At 48.2% G+C, this 20,595-nt stretch overlaps 1 protein-coding gene across 1 annotated transcript in view; it reads right to left on the bottom strand.

Annotated features, from left to right (window-relative positions):
* The window catches only part of RTF1 (RTF1 homolog, Paf1/RNA polymerase II complex component), a 71,971-nt gene extending 56,227 nt beyond the window's left edge, over positions 1–15,744 (bottom strand). Inside the window, exon 1 of the mRNA XM_030921424.1 lies at positions 15,492–15,744. Coding sequence (XP_030777284.1) covers positions 15,492–15,689 — 198 coding nt within the window. The 5' untranslated portion in view covers positions 15,690–15,744. The remainder of the gene's footprint in view (positions 1–15,491) is intronic.
* Between the last annotated feature and the right edge of the window lie 4,851 nt (positions 15,745–20,595).

Genomic DNA, 20,595 nt, shown 5'->3' with positions numbered 1-20,595 from the left:
AGGCCACAGTGAGCTAGGATCTCGCCACTGTACTCTAGGCTGGGCAATGGGCGAAATCCTGTGTCTTAAAAAATAAAAAAGAAGCCGGGTGTGGTGGCTCAGCTTGTAATCCTAGCACTTTGGGAGGCTGAGGCAGGTGGATCCCTTGAGGTCAGGAGTTCAAGACCAGCCAGGCCAATATGGTGAAACCCCATCTCTACTAAAAATATATAAATTAGGCCGGGCACAGTGGCTCACGACTGTAATCCCAGCACTTTGGGAGGCCAAGGCAGGTGGATCATGAGGTCAGGAGATCGAGACCATCCTGGCTAACACAGTGAAACCCTGTCTCTACTAAAAATACAAAAGATTAGCTGGGTGTGGTGGCACGCACCTGTAGTCCCAGCTATTTGGGAGGCTGAGGCTGGAGAATTGCTTGAACCCAGGAGGTGGAGATTGTAGTGAGCCAGAGGTTGCGGTGAGCCAAGATTGCACCACTGCACTCCAGCCTAAGGGACAGCGAGACTCTGTCTCAAAAAAAAAAAAAAAAAGAAAAAGAAAAAATTAGCCAGACATAGTGGCATGCACCTGTAATCCCAGCTACTCAGGAAGCTGAGACAGGAGAATTGCTTGAACCCAGGAGGCAGGGATGGCAGTGAGCTGATATTGTGCCACTGCATTCCAGCCTGGGCAACAGAGAGAGACTCTGCCTCAAAAAAAAAAAAAAAAAAAAAAAAAAAGTAAAAAAAAAGAAAAAATAAACAAAATAAAATAAAATAAAAAACAAAGAAAAAATAAGGAAAAGATACATGGTCCTTGACCTCATGGAATTTAAAATCAAGTATGGGAGACAGACAATGAACAAGAGAAGAAACAATGAATTCCATCTAATGATAAGTGTTAAGAAAGGAGTGAATCAAATGAGTGCAGGGCTGTCTGCAGCAGGGTGGTTAGAGAGGCTTCTCTTAGGCACTGAGGCTGAGACTTGAAACTTTACGAGAGGAAAAGATGGTACAGTTTTCTGGACAGAGGCCTTCAGATGGAACAGCTAAGGCCCTGAAGCTGATAACAGCTTGGCTTAGTCAAAGAACTGAAAGAGAAACTGTGACTAAAGTTTAGCAGGCAAGCGGGAGAATGGAATGAGCTGGGTTAGTGGTAAGAAGAAACCAGATCATTCTGAGCTTTGTAAAACAGGGTGAGGAACATGGAAGTTAGGCAGTGGGAAGCCATCAAATGGTTTGAAGCAGGGGAGTAACCCAATCCAGCAAGGGTTTTAAAAGAGAGAAAAAGAGAGAGAGAGAGAAAAAAAAAGAGCACTAAAACTGGTAGATGAACAGACTAGAGGGGCCAGGTTGGAAGTACAGAGAGGACTGAGAAGGAACCCACAACAGTCGCATTAGACAAAGTAAGTAGCCACAGGGACAGAGAGAACTGGGAGGATCTATAAGATAAGGAAAAAACAGTAATTCACAGAGCTTTAAATCCGAGAAGTTACTTCCTAGTGTCCCTTTCACAGCAAAACTGTTGGTTGATTTAAACAGTGAATATTGGCTGGGCGTGGTGGGTCACAGGAGGCTTACAGGTGGCCCGTAATCCCAGAACTTTGCGAGGCCAAGGTAGGAGGAAGGATCCCTTGAGCCCAGGAGTTTGAGACCAGCATGGGCAACATAGGGAGACCCTGTCTCTACAAAAAATTAAAAATCAATTCGCTGGGGCGGGTGCGGTGGCTCACGCCTATAATCCCAGCACTTTGGGAGGCCAAGATGGGCAGATTACTTGAGGTCAGGAGTTTGAGACCAGCCTGGCCAACACGATGAAACCCCATCTCTACTAAAAATACAAAAAGGAGGCCGATGTGGTGGCGTGTGCCTGTAATCCTAGTTACACAGGAGGCTGAGGGAGGAGAACTGGTTGGGCCCGGGAGGCAGAGAGGTTGCAGTGGGCTGAGGTCATGCCACTGTACTCCAGCCTGGGCGACAGAGCAAGACTCTGTCTCAAAATAAATAGATAAATAATTAGCTGGGCATGGTGGCACACACCTGTGATCCCAGCTACTCCAGAGGGCAGAGGAGGGAGCATCACTTGAAGCCAGGAGATCAAGCCTACAGTGGGCCATGATCACATCACTGCACTTCAGCTTGGGTGACAGAACGAGACCCTGTCTTCAAAAAAAAAAAAAAGGGGGGGTGCCAGGCACGGTGGTTCACACCTGTAATCCCAACACTTTGGGAGGCCGAGGCGGGCAGATCACAAGGTCAGGAGATTGAGACCATCCTGGCTAACACAGTGAAACCCCATCTCTACTAAAACTACAAAAAAATTAGCCAGGCGTGGTGGCAAGCGCCTGTAGTCCCAGCTACTTGGGAGGCTGAGGCAGGAGAATGGCGTGAACCCGGGAGGCAGAGCTTGCAGTGAGCCGAGATCGTGCCACTGCACTCCAGCCTGGGCAACAAAGTGAGACTCCGTCTCAAAAGAAAAAAAAAAAAAGGGATATCAGTATTGCAGTAGAGGGGCTGGAACAAGAACCCCCAAGGTGACAGTGTCCCTTATCTCTTCAAGTAATCTCAATGTCACCAAGTTAGAAAATGTCCCACCATGTAGCTTGGGTGACAGAGTGAGACCCCAGCTCTAAAAATAAAATTAAAAAAAAAAAGAAAAAAGAAGGCCAGGTAGGGTGGCTCATGTCTGTAATCCCAGCACTTTGGGAGGCCTAGGCAGGCGGATCACCCAAGGTTAGGAGTTCAAGACCAGCCTAGCCAACAGGGTGAAACTCTGTCTCTGCAAAAAATACAAAAATTAGCTGGCGTAGGCGTGGTGGCAGGCACCTGTAGTCTGAGCTACTCGGGAAGCTGAGACAGAAGAATCACTTGAACCCAGGAGGTGGAGGTTGCAGTGAGCTGAGATTGCCCCACTGCACTCCAGCCGGGTCAACAAAGAGCAAAACTCCGTCTCAAAAAAAAAATAAAAATAAAGAAAACTTGACACCATGGGTATGCCAAGTAGCATTTGTTTATTCAACAAAAATTTATTAAGTACCTACTCTGTCAGGCAAGCATAATTATTATTACCGTTATCATTATTATTTGAGTCAGGGTCTCACTGTCACCCAGGCTGGAGTGCAGTGGCATGATCATGGCTCACTGCTGCCTCAGCCTCCTAAACTCAGGTGATCCTCCTATCTCAGCCTCCCGGGTAGCTGGGATTACAGGCACACACCACTACAACCAGCTTATGTAGCTTTTATTCTGAATGAATAGCTGGGACCACAGGCGCATGCCACCATGCTCAGCTAATTTTTTTGTTTTGTTTTTTTTTTTTTTGAGATGGAGTCTCGCTCGGTCGCCCAGGCTGGAGTGCAGTGGCCGGATCTCAGCTCACTGCAAGCTCCGCCTCCCGGGTTCACGCCATTCTCCTGCCTCAGCATCCCGAGTGGCTGGGACTACAGGCGCCCACCACCTCGCCCGGCTAGTTTTTTGTATTTTTTAGTAGAGACGGGGTTTCACCATGTTAGCCCGGATGGTCTCGATCTCCTGACCTCGTGATCCGCCCGTCTCGGCCTCCCAAAGTGCTGGGATTACAGGCTTGAGCCACCGCGCTCGGCCAGCTAATTTTTTAAAATTTCTGTAGACCAGGTACGGTGGCTCATGCCTGCAGTCGCAGCACTTTGGGAGGCCGAGGTGGGTGGATCACGAGGTCAGGAGTTCGAGACCAGCCTGGCCAACACAGTGAAACCCTATCTCTACTAAAAATACAAAAATTAGCTGGGTGTGGTGGTGGGCCCCTGTAATCCCAGATGCTTGGGAGGCTGAGGCAGGAGAATTGATTGAACCTGGGAGGTGGAGGTTGCAGTGAGCCAAGATCATACCATTGCGCTCCAGCCTGGGCAACAGAGCGAGACTCTTGTCTAAAAAATATATATATACATATATATATATTTGTAGAAGCTGGGCACAGTAGGCTCATGCCTATAATCCCAACACTTTGGGAGGTCAAGCGGGGGTGGATCACCTGAGCTCAGGAGTTCGAGACCAACCTGGCCAACATGGCAAAACCCCATCTCTACTAAAAATACAAAAAAATGGCCGGCACAGAGGCTCACGCCTGTAATCCCAGCACTTTGGGAAGCCAAGGTAGGCAGATCATGACGTCTGGAGTTAGAGATTAGCCTGGCCAATATGGTGAAACCCTGTCTCTACTAAAAATACAAAAAATTAGTCAGCTCTGGTGGTGCACGCCTGTAGTCCCTGCTATTCGGGAGGCTGAGGCAGAAGAATCGCTTGAACCCAGGAGGCAGATATTGCAGTGAGCCGAGATGGCGCCACTGCACTCCACCCTGGGTGACAGAGCGAGACTCTATCTCAAAAAAAAAATTAAAAATAAAAACAAACAAACAAACAAACAACAAAATTAGCTGGACATGGTAGCATGTGCCTATAATCCCAGCTACTCAGGAGGCTGAGGCACAAGAATTGCTTGAACCCAGGGCGGAGGTTGCAGTGAGCCAAGATGGTGTCACTGCACTCCAGCCTACGCAACAGAGTGAGACTCCCCCTCAAAAAAGAAATTTTTTTTGTTTTGTAGAGACTAGGTTTCATCACCATGTTGCCTAGGCTGGTCTCGAACTCCTGAGCTCAAGCAATCTTCCCACCTCAGCCTCCCAAAGTGCTGGGATTACAGGTGTGAGCCACTGTGCCTGGCCTTCAAGTGTCATTTTCAACTACCTACTTGATGTCTCCACTTAGATATCTCATAGTCACTTCAAACTCCACATATCCCAGACTGAATGCAGGATCTTCACCTCTAAACCTGCTCCTCCAGCATTCCCCATCTCATGCCAGAGCCTGGCATCAATCCTTAATAATCCTCTTCTCATCCTAACATCTAATCAGTCCTCAGTCTTCAAATCCTTTTAGTTCTACATACTGAACATTATGTCCAACCAATTCCACTATCTGTCATCTCTATAACAACCATATCAATCCAAGTCAGTCCTTCATTTAATAAACACTGACTGGGTGCCAACTGCATACAGGCACTGTTCTAGATGCCAGGGATAGTATAGTGAACACACGCGCTTACCCTCCTGGAGCTTCCATTCTAATGAATCTTATGTTCTCCAACATCTCTCATCTGGACTCCTCTATCTGCCACCTAATTAGTGTCCCCCACTATGTTACTCTCCACATAGTCTGTGTGAGGCAAATCTGAAAATCTTTTCCAACTTAAAATCCTTCAATGGCTTCCTATTACCCTCAGAATAAAGTCCAAAGTCTCTACTAAAAATACAAAAATTAGCCCAGTGTGGCAACACACACCTGTAGTCCCAGCCACTGGGGAGGCTGAGGACCTCCAGTGGCTTTATAAATTTTTTTCTCCTTTTTTTTTTTTTAAAGACGGAGTCTCGGCCGGGCACGGTGGCTCAAGCCTGTAATCCCAGCACTTTGGGAGGCTGAGACGGGCAGATCATGAGGTCAGGAGATCGAGACCATCCTGGCTAATACGGTGAAACCCCGTCTCTACTAAAAAATACAAAAAACTAGCCGGGCGACGAGACGGGCGCCTGTAGTCCCAGCTACTCGGGAGGCTGAGACAGGAGAATGGCGTGAACCCGGGAGGCGGAGCTTGCAGTGAGCTGAGAGCCGGCCACTGCACTCCAGCCTGGGCGGCAAAGCAAAACTCCGTCTCAAAAAAAAAAAAAAAAAAAAAAAAACGGAGTCTCTCTCTGTCACCCAGGCTAGTCCAGTAGTGATCTCAGCTCACTGCAACCTCCACCTCTCAGGTTCAAGGGATTCTCATGCCTCAGCCTCCCCGGTGGCTGGGGCTACAGATGTGTGCTACCACACCTGGCTAATTTTTGTATTTTACCTAGAGATGGGGTTTTGCCATGTTGGCCCACCTGGTCGAACTCCTGGTCTCATGTGATCCGCCCGCCTCGGCCTCCCAAAGTGCTGGGATTACAGGCGTGAGCTACCGCACCTGGCCAAAAAACTTTTTTCCTTTTTCTGGGCGCGGTGGCTCACGCCTGTAATCCCAGCACTTTGGGAGGCCAAGGTGGGCGGATCACGAGGTCAGGAGATTGAGACCATCCTGGCGAACATGGTGAAACCCTGTCTCTACTAAAAATACAAAAATATTTGCCAGGCGTGGTTGCAGGCGCCTGTAGTCCCAGCTACTCGGGAGGCTGAGGCTGGAGAATGCCCTGAACCTGGGAGGCAAAGCTTGCAGTGAGCCGAGATCGCACCACCGCACTCCAGCCTGGGCGACAGAGTGAGACTCTGTTTCAAAAAAAAAAAAAAAACAACTTTTTTCTTTTTAATCCAGCCCACAGTAAGATAAATTATACCTCATAACCCAGTATACATCTACATGTACATATGAGATACACAAATTTCATTACTTATCTTTACTATGTATGACACATTTTATGTTTTCTATCAATTCAATGTTATTTTTACTGCTGAGTGTAGTCCGCTAAACTGACTTCTCCATCCTTAAAGGGTCAAAACAGAATCTACCTCTACAGTTTCATTTGTACTACTCTCTCTCCAACTATGCAACTAGTTTATGTTATACTCACCCTGTGCTTCTTTCAGTTTCATAAGGGTTCTAGGTCCTTTCTGCCTCATTTCTTTTACATATGCTGGTGCCTCAACCATGAACATTCAACACCCTTCCCTTTACTCTTCAGTCTTCTAATCTTCTTTTCCTTAACACATATTCCAGGTCTCAGTTTCAATGTCACTCTCATCAGGCTAGAATAGGGTCCCTAGTAGTATTTCCACAGTATTCTTGTCCTTGCTTCATGGCCTGCAGCGCAACTGTAAGGAAATTACTCTCTCTGAGCAATCCCCCCACCTCATCTCTCTCTCATTCCACTTTACACTCCTTGAAGGTGGAAACTGCTTCCATTTTGTTCACCCAATAGCTCTAGTGTCTAACACTGTCTAATACATCTGTTGAATGATGAACAATCAGGCCGGATGCGGTGGCTCATGCCTGAAATCCCAGCACTCTTGGGAGGCCAAGGGGGGCGGATCACTTGAGGTCAGGAGTTTGAGACCAGCCTGGCCAATGTGGCAAAACCCTGTTTCTACTAAAAATACGAAAAATTAGCTGGGCATGGTGGCATGCGCCTGTAGTCCCAGCTACTTGGGAGGCTGAAGCATGAGAATTGCTTGAACCCAGAAGGCAGAGGTTGTAGTGAGCTGAGATCGCACCACTGCACTGTAGCCTGGGTGACAGAGTGAGATTCTGTCTCAAAAAAAAAAAAAAAAAGAAAGATGAACGAGCTCTAATTTTGAGGAAACTTATAGTCTAGAAAGAAAGCAATAAATACACCAATAGGGTTGGGTGTGATGGCTCACACCTGTAATCCCAGCACTTCAGGAGGCCGAGGCGGGTGGATCATGAGGTCAGGAGATCAAGATCATCTTGGCTAACACAGTGAAATCCCGGCCGGGCGCGGTGGCTCAAGCCTGTAATCCCAGCACTTTGGGAGGCCGAGACGGGCGGATCACGAGGTCAGGAGATCGAGACCATCCTGGCTAACACGGTGAAACCCCGTCTCTACTAAAAAATACAAAAAACTAGCTGGGCGAGGTGGCGGGCGCCTGTAGTCCCAGCTACTCGGGAGGCTGAGGCAGGAGAATGGCGTGGACCCGGGAGGCGGAGCTTGCAGTGAGCTGAGATCTGGCCACTGCACTCCAGCCTGGGCGACCGAGCGAGACTCCGTCTCAAAAAAAAAACCAAAAAACAAAAAACACAGTGAAATCCCGTCTCTACTAAAAACACAAAAAATTAGCCAGGCATGGGCGCCTGTAATCCCAGCTACTTGGGAGGCTGAGGCAGGAGAATCACTTGAACCCGGGAGGCGGAGGTGGCAGTGAGCTGAGATCATCCCACTGCACTCCAGCCTGGGCAACAGAGCGAGACTCTGTCTCAAAAAAAAAAAAATAAAAATAAATAAATACACCAATATGACCTGTGTCTGAAGATCGGTTTTGTATTTTTCCTAAAAGCCTCACTGTTAAAGCTCCCAGGGCTGGGCGATTGGCTCACGCCTGTAATCCCAGCACTTTGGGAGGCCGAGGCAGGTGGATCACCTGAGGTCCGGAGTTCGAGACCAGCCTGACCAACATGGAGAAACCCCATCTCTAATAAAAATGCAAAATTATCCAGGTGTGGTAGCGCGTGCCTGTAATCCCAACTACTTGGGAGCCTGAGGCAGGAGAATAGCTTGAACCTAGAGGGGGAGGTTGCAGTAAGCCGACAGCGCTCCATTGCTCTTCAGCCTGGGTGACACAGCAAGACTCCATCTTGGGCGGGGGTGGGGTGGGGGGAGCTCCAATGGGACTCACTCTTTGAAAAGAGTGAAATTAACAAGCAAATTACATCAAGTTAGATGCAACATGACACAAACCAAAGTTTTCACGAATTAACACTGACACTTCTCATAAACTCATCCTTCACTTCAAACTTTGCCTCTGATTAATGTGGAAAACACTACATTAACAAGAAGCACAATTTTAAATTTCTCAAGATTTATAGAGAAGGTTCGTAGAAGTACACTTTATAATAATAACATTCTTTACATGTAGCATCTGAAAACAGTTCCTAGAAAATACTTACGGGGCTGGCCAGGCGTGGTGATTCACACCTATAATTCCGACACTTTGGGAGGCCGAGGTGGGTGGATCACGAGGTCATGAGTTCAAGACCAGCCTGGCAAAGATGGTGAAACCCTGTCTCTACTAAAAATACAAAAATTAGCTGGATGTGGTGGCAGATGCCTGTAATCCAAGCTACTCGGGAGACTGAGGCAGAGAATTGCTTGAACCCGGGAGGCCGAGGCCGCAGGAGCCAAGATCACGCCATTGCACTCCAGCCTGGGTGACAGAGCGAGACTCTGTCTCAAAAAAGAAAAAAGAAGGCCGGGCGCGGTGGCTCAAGCCTGTAATCCCAGCACTTTGGGAGGCCGAGACGGGTGGATCGCGAGGTCAGGAGATCGAGACCAACCTAGCTAACACGGCGAAACCCCCGTCTCTACTAAAAAATACAAAAAACTAGCCGGGCGAGTTGGCGGGTGCCTGTAGTCCCAGCTACTTGGGAGGCTGAGGCAGGAGAATGGTGTAAACCCGGGAGGCGGAGCTTGCAGTGAGCTGAGATCCGGCCACTGCACCCCAGCCTGGGCGACAGAGCGAGACTCCGTCTCAAAAAAAAAAAAAAAAAGAAAAAAGAAAAAAGAAAATACTTAGGGGGCCTATTCTTTCAAAGACAAATTTAAGTATTGCTACTTCAAGTTAGATAAAGAGAAATACAGGACATGACAATATAATCTCCATTTTAAATAAGAAAACTATAAAATAAAGCATCCCAGTGTGCACATAGCTCAATTTTTATTTTTTTAGAAAGGCAGAGTAAAATTTTTATAAATACTGACTTGTACTGATTTGAATTGAGAACTCTGGTTCCTTTATTATCTTGAATGCTTTTCATTTTATAGGACTTACTGCAAAAATATTATTCCATAAAGAGAGATGATGTAGAGCCCAGAGATTTGCCTCAAATTATTATTCCCCAATAGGCACCAACAGCAAGTATCTCAAAATTTTAAAATGTTGAAGAAAGGGTGTGGTCGGCCAGGCGCGGTGGCTCAAGCCTGTAATCCCAGCACTTTGGGAGGCCGAGATGGGCGGATCACGAGGTCAGGAGATCGAGACCATCCTGGCTAATATGGTGAAACCCCGTCTCTACTAAAAAATACAAAAAAAACTAGCCGGGCGACGAGGCGGGCGCCTGTAGTCCCAGCTACTGGGGAGGCTGAGACAGGAGAATGGCGTGAACCCGGGAGGCGGAGCTTGCAGTGAGCTGAGAGCTGGCCACTGCACTCCAGCCTGGGCGGCAGAGCAAGACTCCGTCTCAAAAAAAAAAAAAAAAAAAAAAAGAAAGGGTGTGGTCAAAATAAGGACAACGTCACTATCAGGTCAAATGCTAAAAGAAAAGCTTTCAAACTTTCAAACGAGGTCTTAGTTTTAAAAACTTTCAAAGGTTCAAATAAGGCCAGGTGCCGGATCACCTGAGACCAGGAGTTAGAGACCAGCCTGGCCAACATAGTGAAACCCCATCTCTACTAAAAATACAAAAAATTAGCCAGGTGTGGTGGCGGGCGCCTGTAATCTCAGCTACTCAGGAGGCTGAGGCAGGAGAACTGCTTGAACCCGGGAGGTGGAAGCTGCAGTGGGTTGAGATCGTGCTATTGCACTCCAGCCTGGGTGACAGAGTGAGACTCCATCTCAAAAACAAACAAAGAAATAAATAAGGCCTGGTGTGGCGGCTCACACCTGTAATCCCAGCACTTTGGGAAGCTAAAGCTTGAGAATCATCTGAGCCAAGGAGTTCGAGATCAGCCTAGGGAATGTAGTGGGGCCATCTCTACAAATGATTTTAAAAATTAGTTGGGTGTGGTGGTGCAGCTACTTGAGAGGCTGAGGTGAAAGGATGGCTGAGCTAGGGAGGTCAACCCTACAGCAGTGAGCTGTAATTGTGCCACTGCACTCCAGCTTGGGCAACAGGAGTGAAACCCTGTCTTAAAAAAAAAAAAAAAAAGGCCGGGCGCGGTGGCTCAAGCCTGTAATCCCAGCGCTTTGGGAGGCCGAGACGGGCGGATCACGAGGTCAGAAGATCGAGACCATCCTGGCTAACATGGTGAAACCCCGTCTCTACTAAAAAATACAAAAAACTAGCCGGGTGAGGTGGCGGGCGCCTGTAGTCCCAGCTACTCGGGAGGCTGAGGCAGGAGAATGGCGTAAACCCGGGAGGCGGAGCTTGCAGTGAGCTGAGATCCGGCCACTGCACTCCAGCCCGGGCGACAGAGCGAGACTCCGTCTCAAAAAAAAAAAAAAAAAAAAAAAAAAAAAAAAAAAAAAAAAAGAACCAGTAGTTTTGCCGTCTTACAATTTCCCTGTCAGGTTCTTTTAATTATACAAGTGCCTTTTCTTGTTTTTTTTTTTTTATTTTTTTTTATTTTTTATTTTTTTGAGACAGAGTTTCACTCTTGTTGCCCAGGCTGGAGCAACAAGAGTGGCATGATCTTGGCTCACCACAGCCTCCACCTCCTGGGTTCAAGTGATTCTCCTGCCTCAGCCTCCTGAGTAACTGGGATTACAGGCAAGTACCACCATGCCCGGCTAATTTTGTATTTTTAGTAGAGACGAGGTTTCTCCACGTTGGTCAGGCTGGTCTCGAACTCCCCACCTCAGGTGATCTGCCCACCTTGGCCTCCCAAAGTGCTGGGATTACAGATGTGAGCCACTGCACCTGGCCAATTTTTAAATTCTTTGTACAGATGAGGTCTCACTTTGTTGCCTACGCTGATCTCAAACACCTGGGCTCAAGTGATCCTCCCACCTTGGCCTCCCAAAGTGCTGAGATTACAGGGCATGAGCCACCATGCCCAGCCTACACACACACGCTTAACTTGGAAGTACTATGGCAGAGACAGGAAGCTATTTATCTTCCAAATACTTACAGGGTGTTACTAAAAAGATTAACTTGCATATAGGCAGTGATCTTAATCACTAACATAAATCATAATTACTTGAGCTATACCTGTTACAAATGCCGAGTCCAGAGCTCTATCCCCTGAGAGTCTGATTCAGTAGGTCTGGGATGGGAACTGCTGCACCCTCTAAGTCCCAACCTACATTTTAAATAAGCAATCCAGGTGGCTTCTCACACAGAGGTCTGCCCCTACCACCTGGGAAAACCAGCCTAGAAGGCCCACCTATCTCACCTTCAGTAAGGAATAAACTGGAGGTAAAATTTTTGACATAATGGCTCAGATTCCCATCAGAAAACCCAGGGACAAAAGGCCTCTTTACTAACTGCATTCCATTCAACACTAGATACTCGGTGATCTGTCATGCTTTGTTCCTTCCATAAGTACCATACACTAGACAGTAAGTCTAATGTTATACCCCCAGTGAAGACTCAGAACCAGATGGAGCAGCACAAGGTATTTGGGGCAGGAAAGATCCAGAATGCATTAGGATTCCTAAAGACCCCCAAGCAGGACTGACTGTGAACTTGTGCTAAAGGTCTTTCGTGAAAATGTCTAGAGGGCAGAGATCTTCCTCTTTGATTCTTCTGAGTCTGGCATAGTGCTGAACAGACAAAGAGAAGGCATCAGTACCCCTGTTAGGATGCGCAGGGAAAGGGAATTTTTATCTAGTTCCCATCTGATAACAAGAATGCAAATGAGAAGCTGAAGGAGAGGAAGCTGAAATTGCTGTTAAAATGTATTAGGTATTACTTACACATTTTACGTTAATTTCCTTTTACAAATAGATATTTAGAATTGCATTTAAAGTTGCAATTCCAGCCAAGCATGGTGGCTCCTGCCTGTAATCCCAGCACTTTGGGAGGTCGACGTGGGCAGATCACTTGAGGTCAGGAGTTCGAGACCAGACTGGTCAACATGATAAAACCCTGTCTCTACTAAAAATACAAAAATTAGCCAGGAATGGTGGCAGGCACCTGTAGTCCCAGCTACAAGGAGGCTGAAGCAGGAGAACTGCTTGAACCCAGGAGGCGGAGATTGCAGTGAGCTGAAATTGTGCTACTGAACTCCATCCTGGACAATAGAGCAAGACTCCATCTCAAAAATAAAGAAATAAATAAAGTGGCAATTCCCTCCAGTTTCCACTTTGAAAAAGCTTTCTGTGGATCAGGTAAACCATCTATCTCTACCACGAAAGGAAGCACTCAACTTATTTTATTTATCAGAATTCTGTGGGAAACTACTAAGGACAATAATTTGCAGTTCAGTTCATTCATCATTTGAACAGATGTCTTGAGAGTGCTTTACCAAGAAATCCCCCCAAATAATCCTTTTAATGTATGTACCAATTTCCTCTATTCAGTGTACTTTATAAACACGAATTCTAGCACCATGAAAAATGACTGTGAAACATTATCATCTTGCAGTATGAAAAAAATTTAAAATTAACAGATTAAGTTGGTATAGTGGAAACAGTACGGGCTTTGTACTCATGCAGATCTGAGTTCAAATCCCAATGTTACTACTTACTAGCTGTGTGAATTATTTAACTTTTTCAACTTCCATTTTCTTTATGTAAAGTAGGGGAAATAATTCCAAATTTACCATAATGTGAAAACTTGACAATATAAATAAAACAAAGTGCCTACCCTAGGCACTATATAAATGGTAGCTAATGTTGTTATTATCTGAAACATTCACATTTGTAGATGAGAAGATAGAAAAAAATACATTCTACTCCAATTGCCAGTCTAAAATTATCTACCAATCAAACTTTTACAGTCAAAATTACACTTTGGATATTTTTGTAAACTTCAGGAGCCTTTCAATGAGAACATTTTCAATTGCTGCCCCAAAACAAAGTTTCTATTCCTTAGATAGTCCTACACAGGCCCCATTACTTCTCCACCCCCCTACCACCATTTTCAAAGCAGTCCTCTTTCTACAGCACCTCCCCAGTCCTTTTCTTCTTCTTTTTTTTTTTTTTTTGGAGACGGAGTCTTGCTCTGTCACCCAGGCTGGAGTGCAGTGGCCGGATCTCAGCTCACTGCAAGCTCCGCCTCCCGGGTTTACGCCATTCTCCTGTCTCAGCCTCCCGAGTAGCTGAGACTACAGGCGCCCGCCACCTCGCCCGGCTAGTTTTTTGTATTTTTTAGTAGAGACAGGGTTTCACCGTGTTAGGCAGGATGGTCTCGATCTCCTGACCTCGTGATCCGCCCATCTCGGCCTCCCAAAGTGCTGGGATTACAGGCTTGAGCCACCGCGCCCGCCTTAAAAGTCCTTCCTTTGGCGGAGCTTGCGGTGAAGCCGAGATCGCACCACTGCACTCCAGCCTGGGCGACAGTGCGAGGCTCCATTCCCCTCCCCCCAAAAAAAGTTCTCCCCTTTTATGCCGTAATGCATTCTTTTTTCTTTCTTTATGTATTTTTTCTTTTCTTTTCTTTTCTTTTTTTGTGATAGAGTTTCGCTCTTGTTGCCCAGGCTGGAGTGTAATGGCGCGATCTCGGCTCACCGCAACCTCTGCCTCCCAGGTTCAAGAATTCTCCTGCCTCAGCCTCCCGAGTAGCTGGGATTACAGGCATGTGCCACCACGCCCCGCCAGTTTTGTATTTTTAGTAGAGACGGGTTTCTCCACGTTGGTCAGGCTGGTCTCCAACTCCCGACCTCAGATGATCCGCCCACCTTGGCCTCCCAAAGTGCTGGGACTACAGGCGTGAGCCACCGCGCCCAGCCCCTAATACTTTCAAACTGAGACCTCTGGCTTCAGACAAAAGACCCCCAAGAAGCCATTTATAGAAAAACTTTACAATTAGCAAATGCTTGCACTGTCATCAATTTTTACAAACACTTGATCTTTACAATAAACCAATTAGATACACAAGGCTTATGTTACATCTTCATTTAACATTTAAGACCAAAGATACATAGTTAGAAAATAGCATAAGCCCAGCCTAGAATTCAAATCTTCAGACTCCAAGTTCAGTAGTCTTTCTACTCAAAAGCTACTATCTCTTGCATATTCTTTCTTCACATCATTTGCTCATTAAACATAAGGGAGACCATCTTTGTATCGCCTGGTATCACTAGAGCACTGCTACAAAGAGCAATGTTTTCTACAGTATATAAACAGTTCAACCCCAAGACACTGAAGCCAAAGGTTACTTTCAGTGCTTTCTGCACAGTCTTCAAGTAAGAAAGAATTCTGAGATGCTGCATGTAAGGGCCAAGAGGAGGCCTGGGCTGTGCACAGTCCCTCCATGTCGCCCTACATAGTTCTCTATTACTTCCAGTATCTGCCCTCTTTCCTCCACCGAAGAGTGTTTTTTTGGGTCTGACACCTCAACAGGGGCCCTTCTCAAACACAAACGACCCTAGTCGCCAAATAAACTCGTGCCCACAGCTAAGTCATCCTTGGCAAGCACGGCAGAGGCTCCTAGGAACATTTACGAGTGTCCTTCCTCTCTGTCCACACCCCTTGTCCGAAAAACTTCCATCTTCCAGAGTCCGGATCTTCTCGGCCCTCGCCCCCCACTGCCCGACGCGCACCCTTGCACCTCCTCCAAAACCTCCCAGCCTCCCAGGTTGGCGGGCAATACTTTCTATCTCACCCAGCCTGGATCTCCTGGACTATACAGCCCGCCGCCCCGATCTGGCCCCGGAAGATCGCGGCCCCTTTCGCTACCCCAGAGCCCGAGGCCCATCAGCCCGGTCCCTGCCCCGCCTCCCCGCCCAAGGCGCCAAGTCCTCGGGGCTCCGTCTCCAGGCCCGGGCCGGTCTCCAAGGCCCCGCACACTCCGGGAAGACAGAAAAGGGGCTGCAGTGGTTCTCAGGGCACCGGGCGAGCTGGGCTCTCTGGTGGGAAGGCTCCAGGCCCGGCCGGCTCCCGGCTCCCGGCTCCCGCGGCCCGGACAGCCCTCTGGCTCCGCCGGCCCGCGCCTCCGCGGCCTGCCCTCACCTGATCCAGGTTCTCGTCGCTGCCGCTGTCCTCCGTGTCCGAGTCGATCACGACGCGGCCTTTCCGCTTCTTTACCATGGTGGTCCCCCGGCTCCCACGCCGGCCGCCGCCCGGACTCCCCTCTTGCCCGCCTGCCAGTGGGACCGCCACTGCCGCCGCCGCCGCCGCCGCTCGACCCACACAAAGGCGACCGCGCATGCGCGCTCCGCTCCGCCCCTGGCCCCGCCCCCTGCTCGCCGCACGCCGTTCGCAGGGCGCCTGGTGCCCCGCCCTGCCCCGCCCCCGACGCAGCGTGAGAGGCGGGGCCTTCTCTCCCTCCCTGTTTCCCGGCAGGGAATGGTGGTGGCTTTCCCCGAGACTGCCCCGGAGTCCTTGGCTGTGTCTCCGCTACTGAGCCGAAGTTTGGTGGGCTCTCTCCCTATCGGGGGCTGGAGCCGCAGGGATCCAGGTTCTCTCTGAGGGGGCTCACGTGTCTACCGCCTTTCAGCTGTCCGACACTGATAGCGTGTAGGGGTCGACTTAAGGGGCAGACGGCCTGGAAGACGTAAGTCGCCTGGACCACGCGATGGACACCGGTTGGAGGCTGGAGCCTGCCGACCGGGGCTGTGCGAGTGACAGCTGAGCTGGGACCTGGAGAATGCATCTGAATTACCCAAAAGGAGAGTAGAGTGTTGCACGCAGAGAACAGCGTAGGCAAAATGGCTCAGCGATAATAAAGTTGGGTTCGGAGAACTGAAGTTAGTTATGGCCGGAGCAGAGATTGTGGGTGGGGATAGGCGAGAGACGAGGCTGGAGAAGGACACGGCGACTGCATCACTCAGAACCTAATAAGTAAGCTGAATTAGGGAGTTTGAACTTGAGTATTGAAAGATTTTAAACTGAAGAACCACATGATTTGATTTGTGTGTGGTTTTGTGTTTTAGTAGAGACGGGGGTCTCCCTATATTGCCCAGGCTGGTCTCGAACTCCTGGGCCCAAGGGATCCTCCCGCCTTGGCCTCCCAAAGTGCTGGGATTACAGGCGTGAGCTACCGTGCCCTGCCTGATTGGTGGTGGTGTTTTTTTGTTTGTTTGTTTGGAGACGGAGTTTCGCTCTTGTTGCCCAGCCTGGAGTGTAATGGCGCGGTCTCGGCTCAGTACACTCAGGCTGTTGCCCAGCCTGGAGTGTAATGGCGCGCCTCCCAGGTTCAAGCGATTCTCCTGCGTCAGCCTTCTGAGTAGCTGGGATTACAGGCTCCTGCCACCACACCCGGCTAATTTGTTTTTGTTTTTGTTTTGAGACGGAGTTTCGCTCTTGTCGCCCAGGCTGTAGTGCAGTGGCGCGATCTTGGCTCACTGCAACCTCTGCCGCCCGGGTTCAAGCGATTCTCCAGCCTCGGTCTTCGGAATAGATGGGATTACAGGCGCCCTCCACCACGCCCCACTAATTTTTGTATTTTGAGTAGAGACGGGGTTTCACCATGTTGGCCAGGCTGGTCTCAAACTCCTGACCTCTGGTGATTCACCCGCCTCGGCCTCCCAAAGTGCTGGGATTATAGGCGTGAGCCACTGCACCCGGCCTGATTTGTGTTTTTCAAAGATTACTCTGACGGCAGTATGGCGAATGGACTAAAAGCAGGGAGATCCTTTGGATTGTTGTCTTCTTGGCAAGAGATGAACTCAGGACGAAGCTGGGGGAATGGAAACAAGTGAATGGATTCTGGATAATTTGGAAGGTAGAATCCCCAGGATTTGGGATGGGGTAAGGGAAGGAGTGCTCCCAGATACCTATTGATGTTCAGATGCTAGCTTAGGAAGCTAGTGGCAGGTAGGCTGTTCATCAAAAAAAAGAAATACAAGAGGAGAGAAGGAGGTTTGGGGAACTAGTGTGTGTAGGAAGTAAGTTCACTTTTATACTTAAGTTTGAGGTCAGCTGATAAAAAGGTCATCTCCAGAAGTTATTTCCTTTAGTGATTAGGAACATAGGGTAGGGGCCGGGTGTAGTGGCTTGCATTTGTAATCCCAGCACTTTGGGAAGCCAAAGAGGGTGGATCACCTGATGTCAGGAGTTCGAGACCAGTCTGGCCAACATGGTGAAACCCCATCTATACTAAAAATACAAAAATTAGGCCGGGCACAGTGGCTTATGCCTGTAATTCCAGCACTGGGAGGCAGAGGCAGGTAGATCACGAGGTCAGGAGATCGAGACCAGCCTGACCAACATGGTCAAACCCTATCTCAACTAAAAATACAAAAATTAGCTGGGCATAGTGGCCCATTCCTGTAACCCCAGCTACTTGGGAGGCTGAGGCAGTAGAATCACTTGAACCCAAAGGTGGAGGCTGCAGTGAGACGAAATCCTACCACTGCACTCCAGCCTGGCAACAGACGTGACTGTCTCAAAAATATAATAATAATAATAATAGTAATAACGTGGACCGGGCACGGTGGCTCTTGCCTGTAACCCCAGTGCTTTGGGAGGCCGAGGCAGGTGGATCACAAGGTCAGGAGTTCAAGACCAACTTGGCCAAGATGGTGAAACCCCGTTTTTACTAAAAATACAAAAATTAGCCAGACGTGGTGGCAGGCGCATGTAATCCCAGCTACTTGGGAGGCTGAGGCAGAGAATTGCTTGAACCTGGGAGGTAGAGGTTGCACTGAGCCAAGATCGCGCCACTGCACTCCATCCAGCCTGGGCAACAATAGCGAGACTCCGTCTCAAAAAAAAAAAAAAAGGAAAAAAGAAAACAATCGTACTACTGCACTTCAGCCTGGGTGACAGAGTGAGACCCTGTCTCAAAAAAATAAATAAAATAACCTAAATAAAGTCCAACTACCTCTTTACCCTAGAAGAATTTTCCTAAGATATAGCCCATAGACTTTTCTCTCCCAGCATATCCTTGGAACCCAGCCCATGGCCAAGATGACCCCGAATCACCAGCCCAGCTTCCCTATGTCTAGCCACCCTGAAGCCTGTGGTACCCTTCTGGAGGACCCTCTTTAAATGTGTTAATACACAGTATTGCTAAAAAGAAAGCCATAACATGGTCAGTGGCCCTTGACTGGAATTTAATAAAAGTATGTTCTTTGAGTGAAATCTGTAGATTGTGATCTTTCTGCAAAAGGTCTTCTAATGATTCACGTACCGAAGTTAGTCCATACTGAGACTAATCAATGTCTAAATTTAGTGAATAAACATCACTTTAAACTCCCTCTTGAGTCAGCTTCCCAGAGAACCCAACCAGTGAAAGTTTCCAATTAGTAAAATGAGGATAATAATAGTGTCTGTCTCTTTGGGTTCTTATAAGATGTAAGTTACAAAGCAGGCCTGGAGGCACGGGTCTATGGTCCCAGTTACTTGGGAGGCTAAGGTAGGAGGAGCAGTTGAGTTCAGGAGGCCAAATCCATCCTTGGCAACACAGGGAAACCACGTCTCAAAAAAAAAAAAAAGTAAGTTAGGCCAAGCCGAGTGTGGTGGCTCACACCTGTAATCCCAACACTTTGGGAGGTCAAGGTGGGCGGATTACCTGAGGTCAGGAGTTCGAGACCAGCCTGGCCGACATGGTGAAACCCCATCTCTACTAAAAATACAAAAAAAAAAAAAAAAATTAGCTGTGCGTTGTGGCAGGTGTGTGTAATCCCAGCTACTCAGGAGGCTGAGGCAGGAGAATCACTTGAACCCAGGAGGCGGAGGTTGTAGTGAGTGAGATCGCACCATTGCACTCTAGCCTGGGCAACAAGAGTGAAACTCCATCTCAAAATTTAAAAAATAATAATAAAAGTAAGTTAGGCAAGGCGTGGTGGCTCATGCCTGTAATCCTAGCACTTTGGGAGACCAAGGAGGGTGAATCACTTGAGGTCAGGAGTTCAAGACCAGTCTGGCCAACATGGTGAAACCCTGTCTCTACTAAAAATACAAAATTAGACGGGTGTGGTGGCATGCACCTGTAGTCCCAGCTACTCAGTAGGCTGAGGTAGGAGCATTGCTTGAACCTGCAAGGCAGAGGTTGCAGAGACCCGAGATCGCATCACTGCACTCCAACCTGGGCAACAGAACGAGACCCCATTTCAAAACAAAACAAAACAAAACAAAAAAACAGTAACTCTTCCTTATCTAATCTTATAATTTTTTTTTTTTTTTTTTGAGACAGGGTCTTGCACTGTCACCCAGGCTGGAGTACAGTGGTGTGATCATGGCTCATCATTTAGCCTTAGACTCCTGGGCTCAAGCAATCCTCCCACCTCAGCCTACCAAGTAGCTGGGACTACAGGCGTGTGCCAACACACTCTGTTAATTTTTTTATTTTTATTTTTTGTAGAGACAAGATCTCACTATGTTGCCCAAGGTGGTCTCAAATTCCTATCCTCAAGTGATCCTTCTGCCTCAGTCTCTTAAAAGTGTTGGGATTGGCCGGGCGCGGTGGCTCACACCTGTAATCCCAGCACTTTGGGAGGCTGAGATGGTCGGATCACGAGGTCAGGAGATCGAGAGCATGGTGAAACCCCGTCTCTACTAAAAATACAAAAATTAGCCGGGTGTGGTGGCAGGTGCCTGTAGTCCCAGCTACTCAAGAGGCTGAGGCAGGAGAATGTCGTGAACCCAGGAGGTGGAGCTTGCAGTGAGCTGAGATCACACCACTGCACTCCAGCCTGGGCAACAGAGACTCCGTCTCAAAAAAACAAAAAACAAAAGTGTTGGGATTACAGCATGAGCCACCATATCCGGCCCAGTCTTACAATTTGGTCCTCTTGATCAGGCACCCTCAGAATCCAGTCCTTTGCTACTCTCCCAGCTCCTGCCACTACCTGCTTGGCTGGTTCTTGCAGCTCTTTTGGCGTATAGTCCTTTGCCTCCTTTACTAGGCCCAGTAAGTCCCCCACTGGTTTATGTGGTGACTTAACCCTATATAAGTCTAGTGACCAGGAGAGGGGTAAGAGCAGATTCTGAGGGGAAGGAGAAATCCTGCAGTCCTGCCAGGGACAAGCCTCTGCAGTGTCTAAAAGGAGTAAAGGAGTGCTGGATGGAAGATCATTTCTGCAGGTTCAGAAGGTTCGGGAGTAGCTGAGATTTCAAATTCTTTAGGGGCATTAACCAGATATCCTCATCTCATTTGTCACGGTCCTAT

The sequence above is a fragment of the Rhinopithecus roxellana genome, chromosome 17 (assembly GCF_007565055.1).
Source record: "Rhinopithecus roxellana isolate Shanxi Qingling chromosome 17, ASM756505v1, whole genome shotgun sequence".
Lineage (NCBI taxonomy): Eukaryota > Metazoa > Chordata > Mammalia > Primates > Cercopithecidae > Rhinopithecus > Rhinopithecus roxellana.
This window is presented reverse-complemented; position numbering and strand designations above follow the sequence as displayed.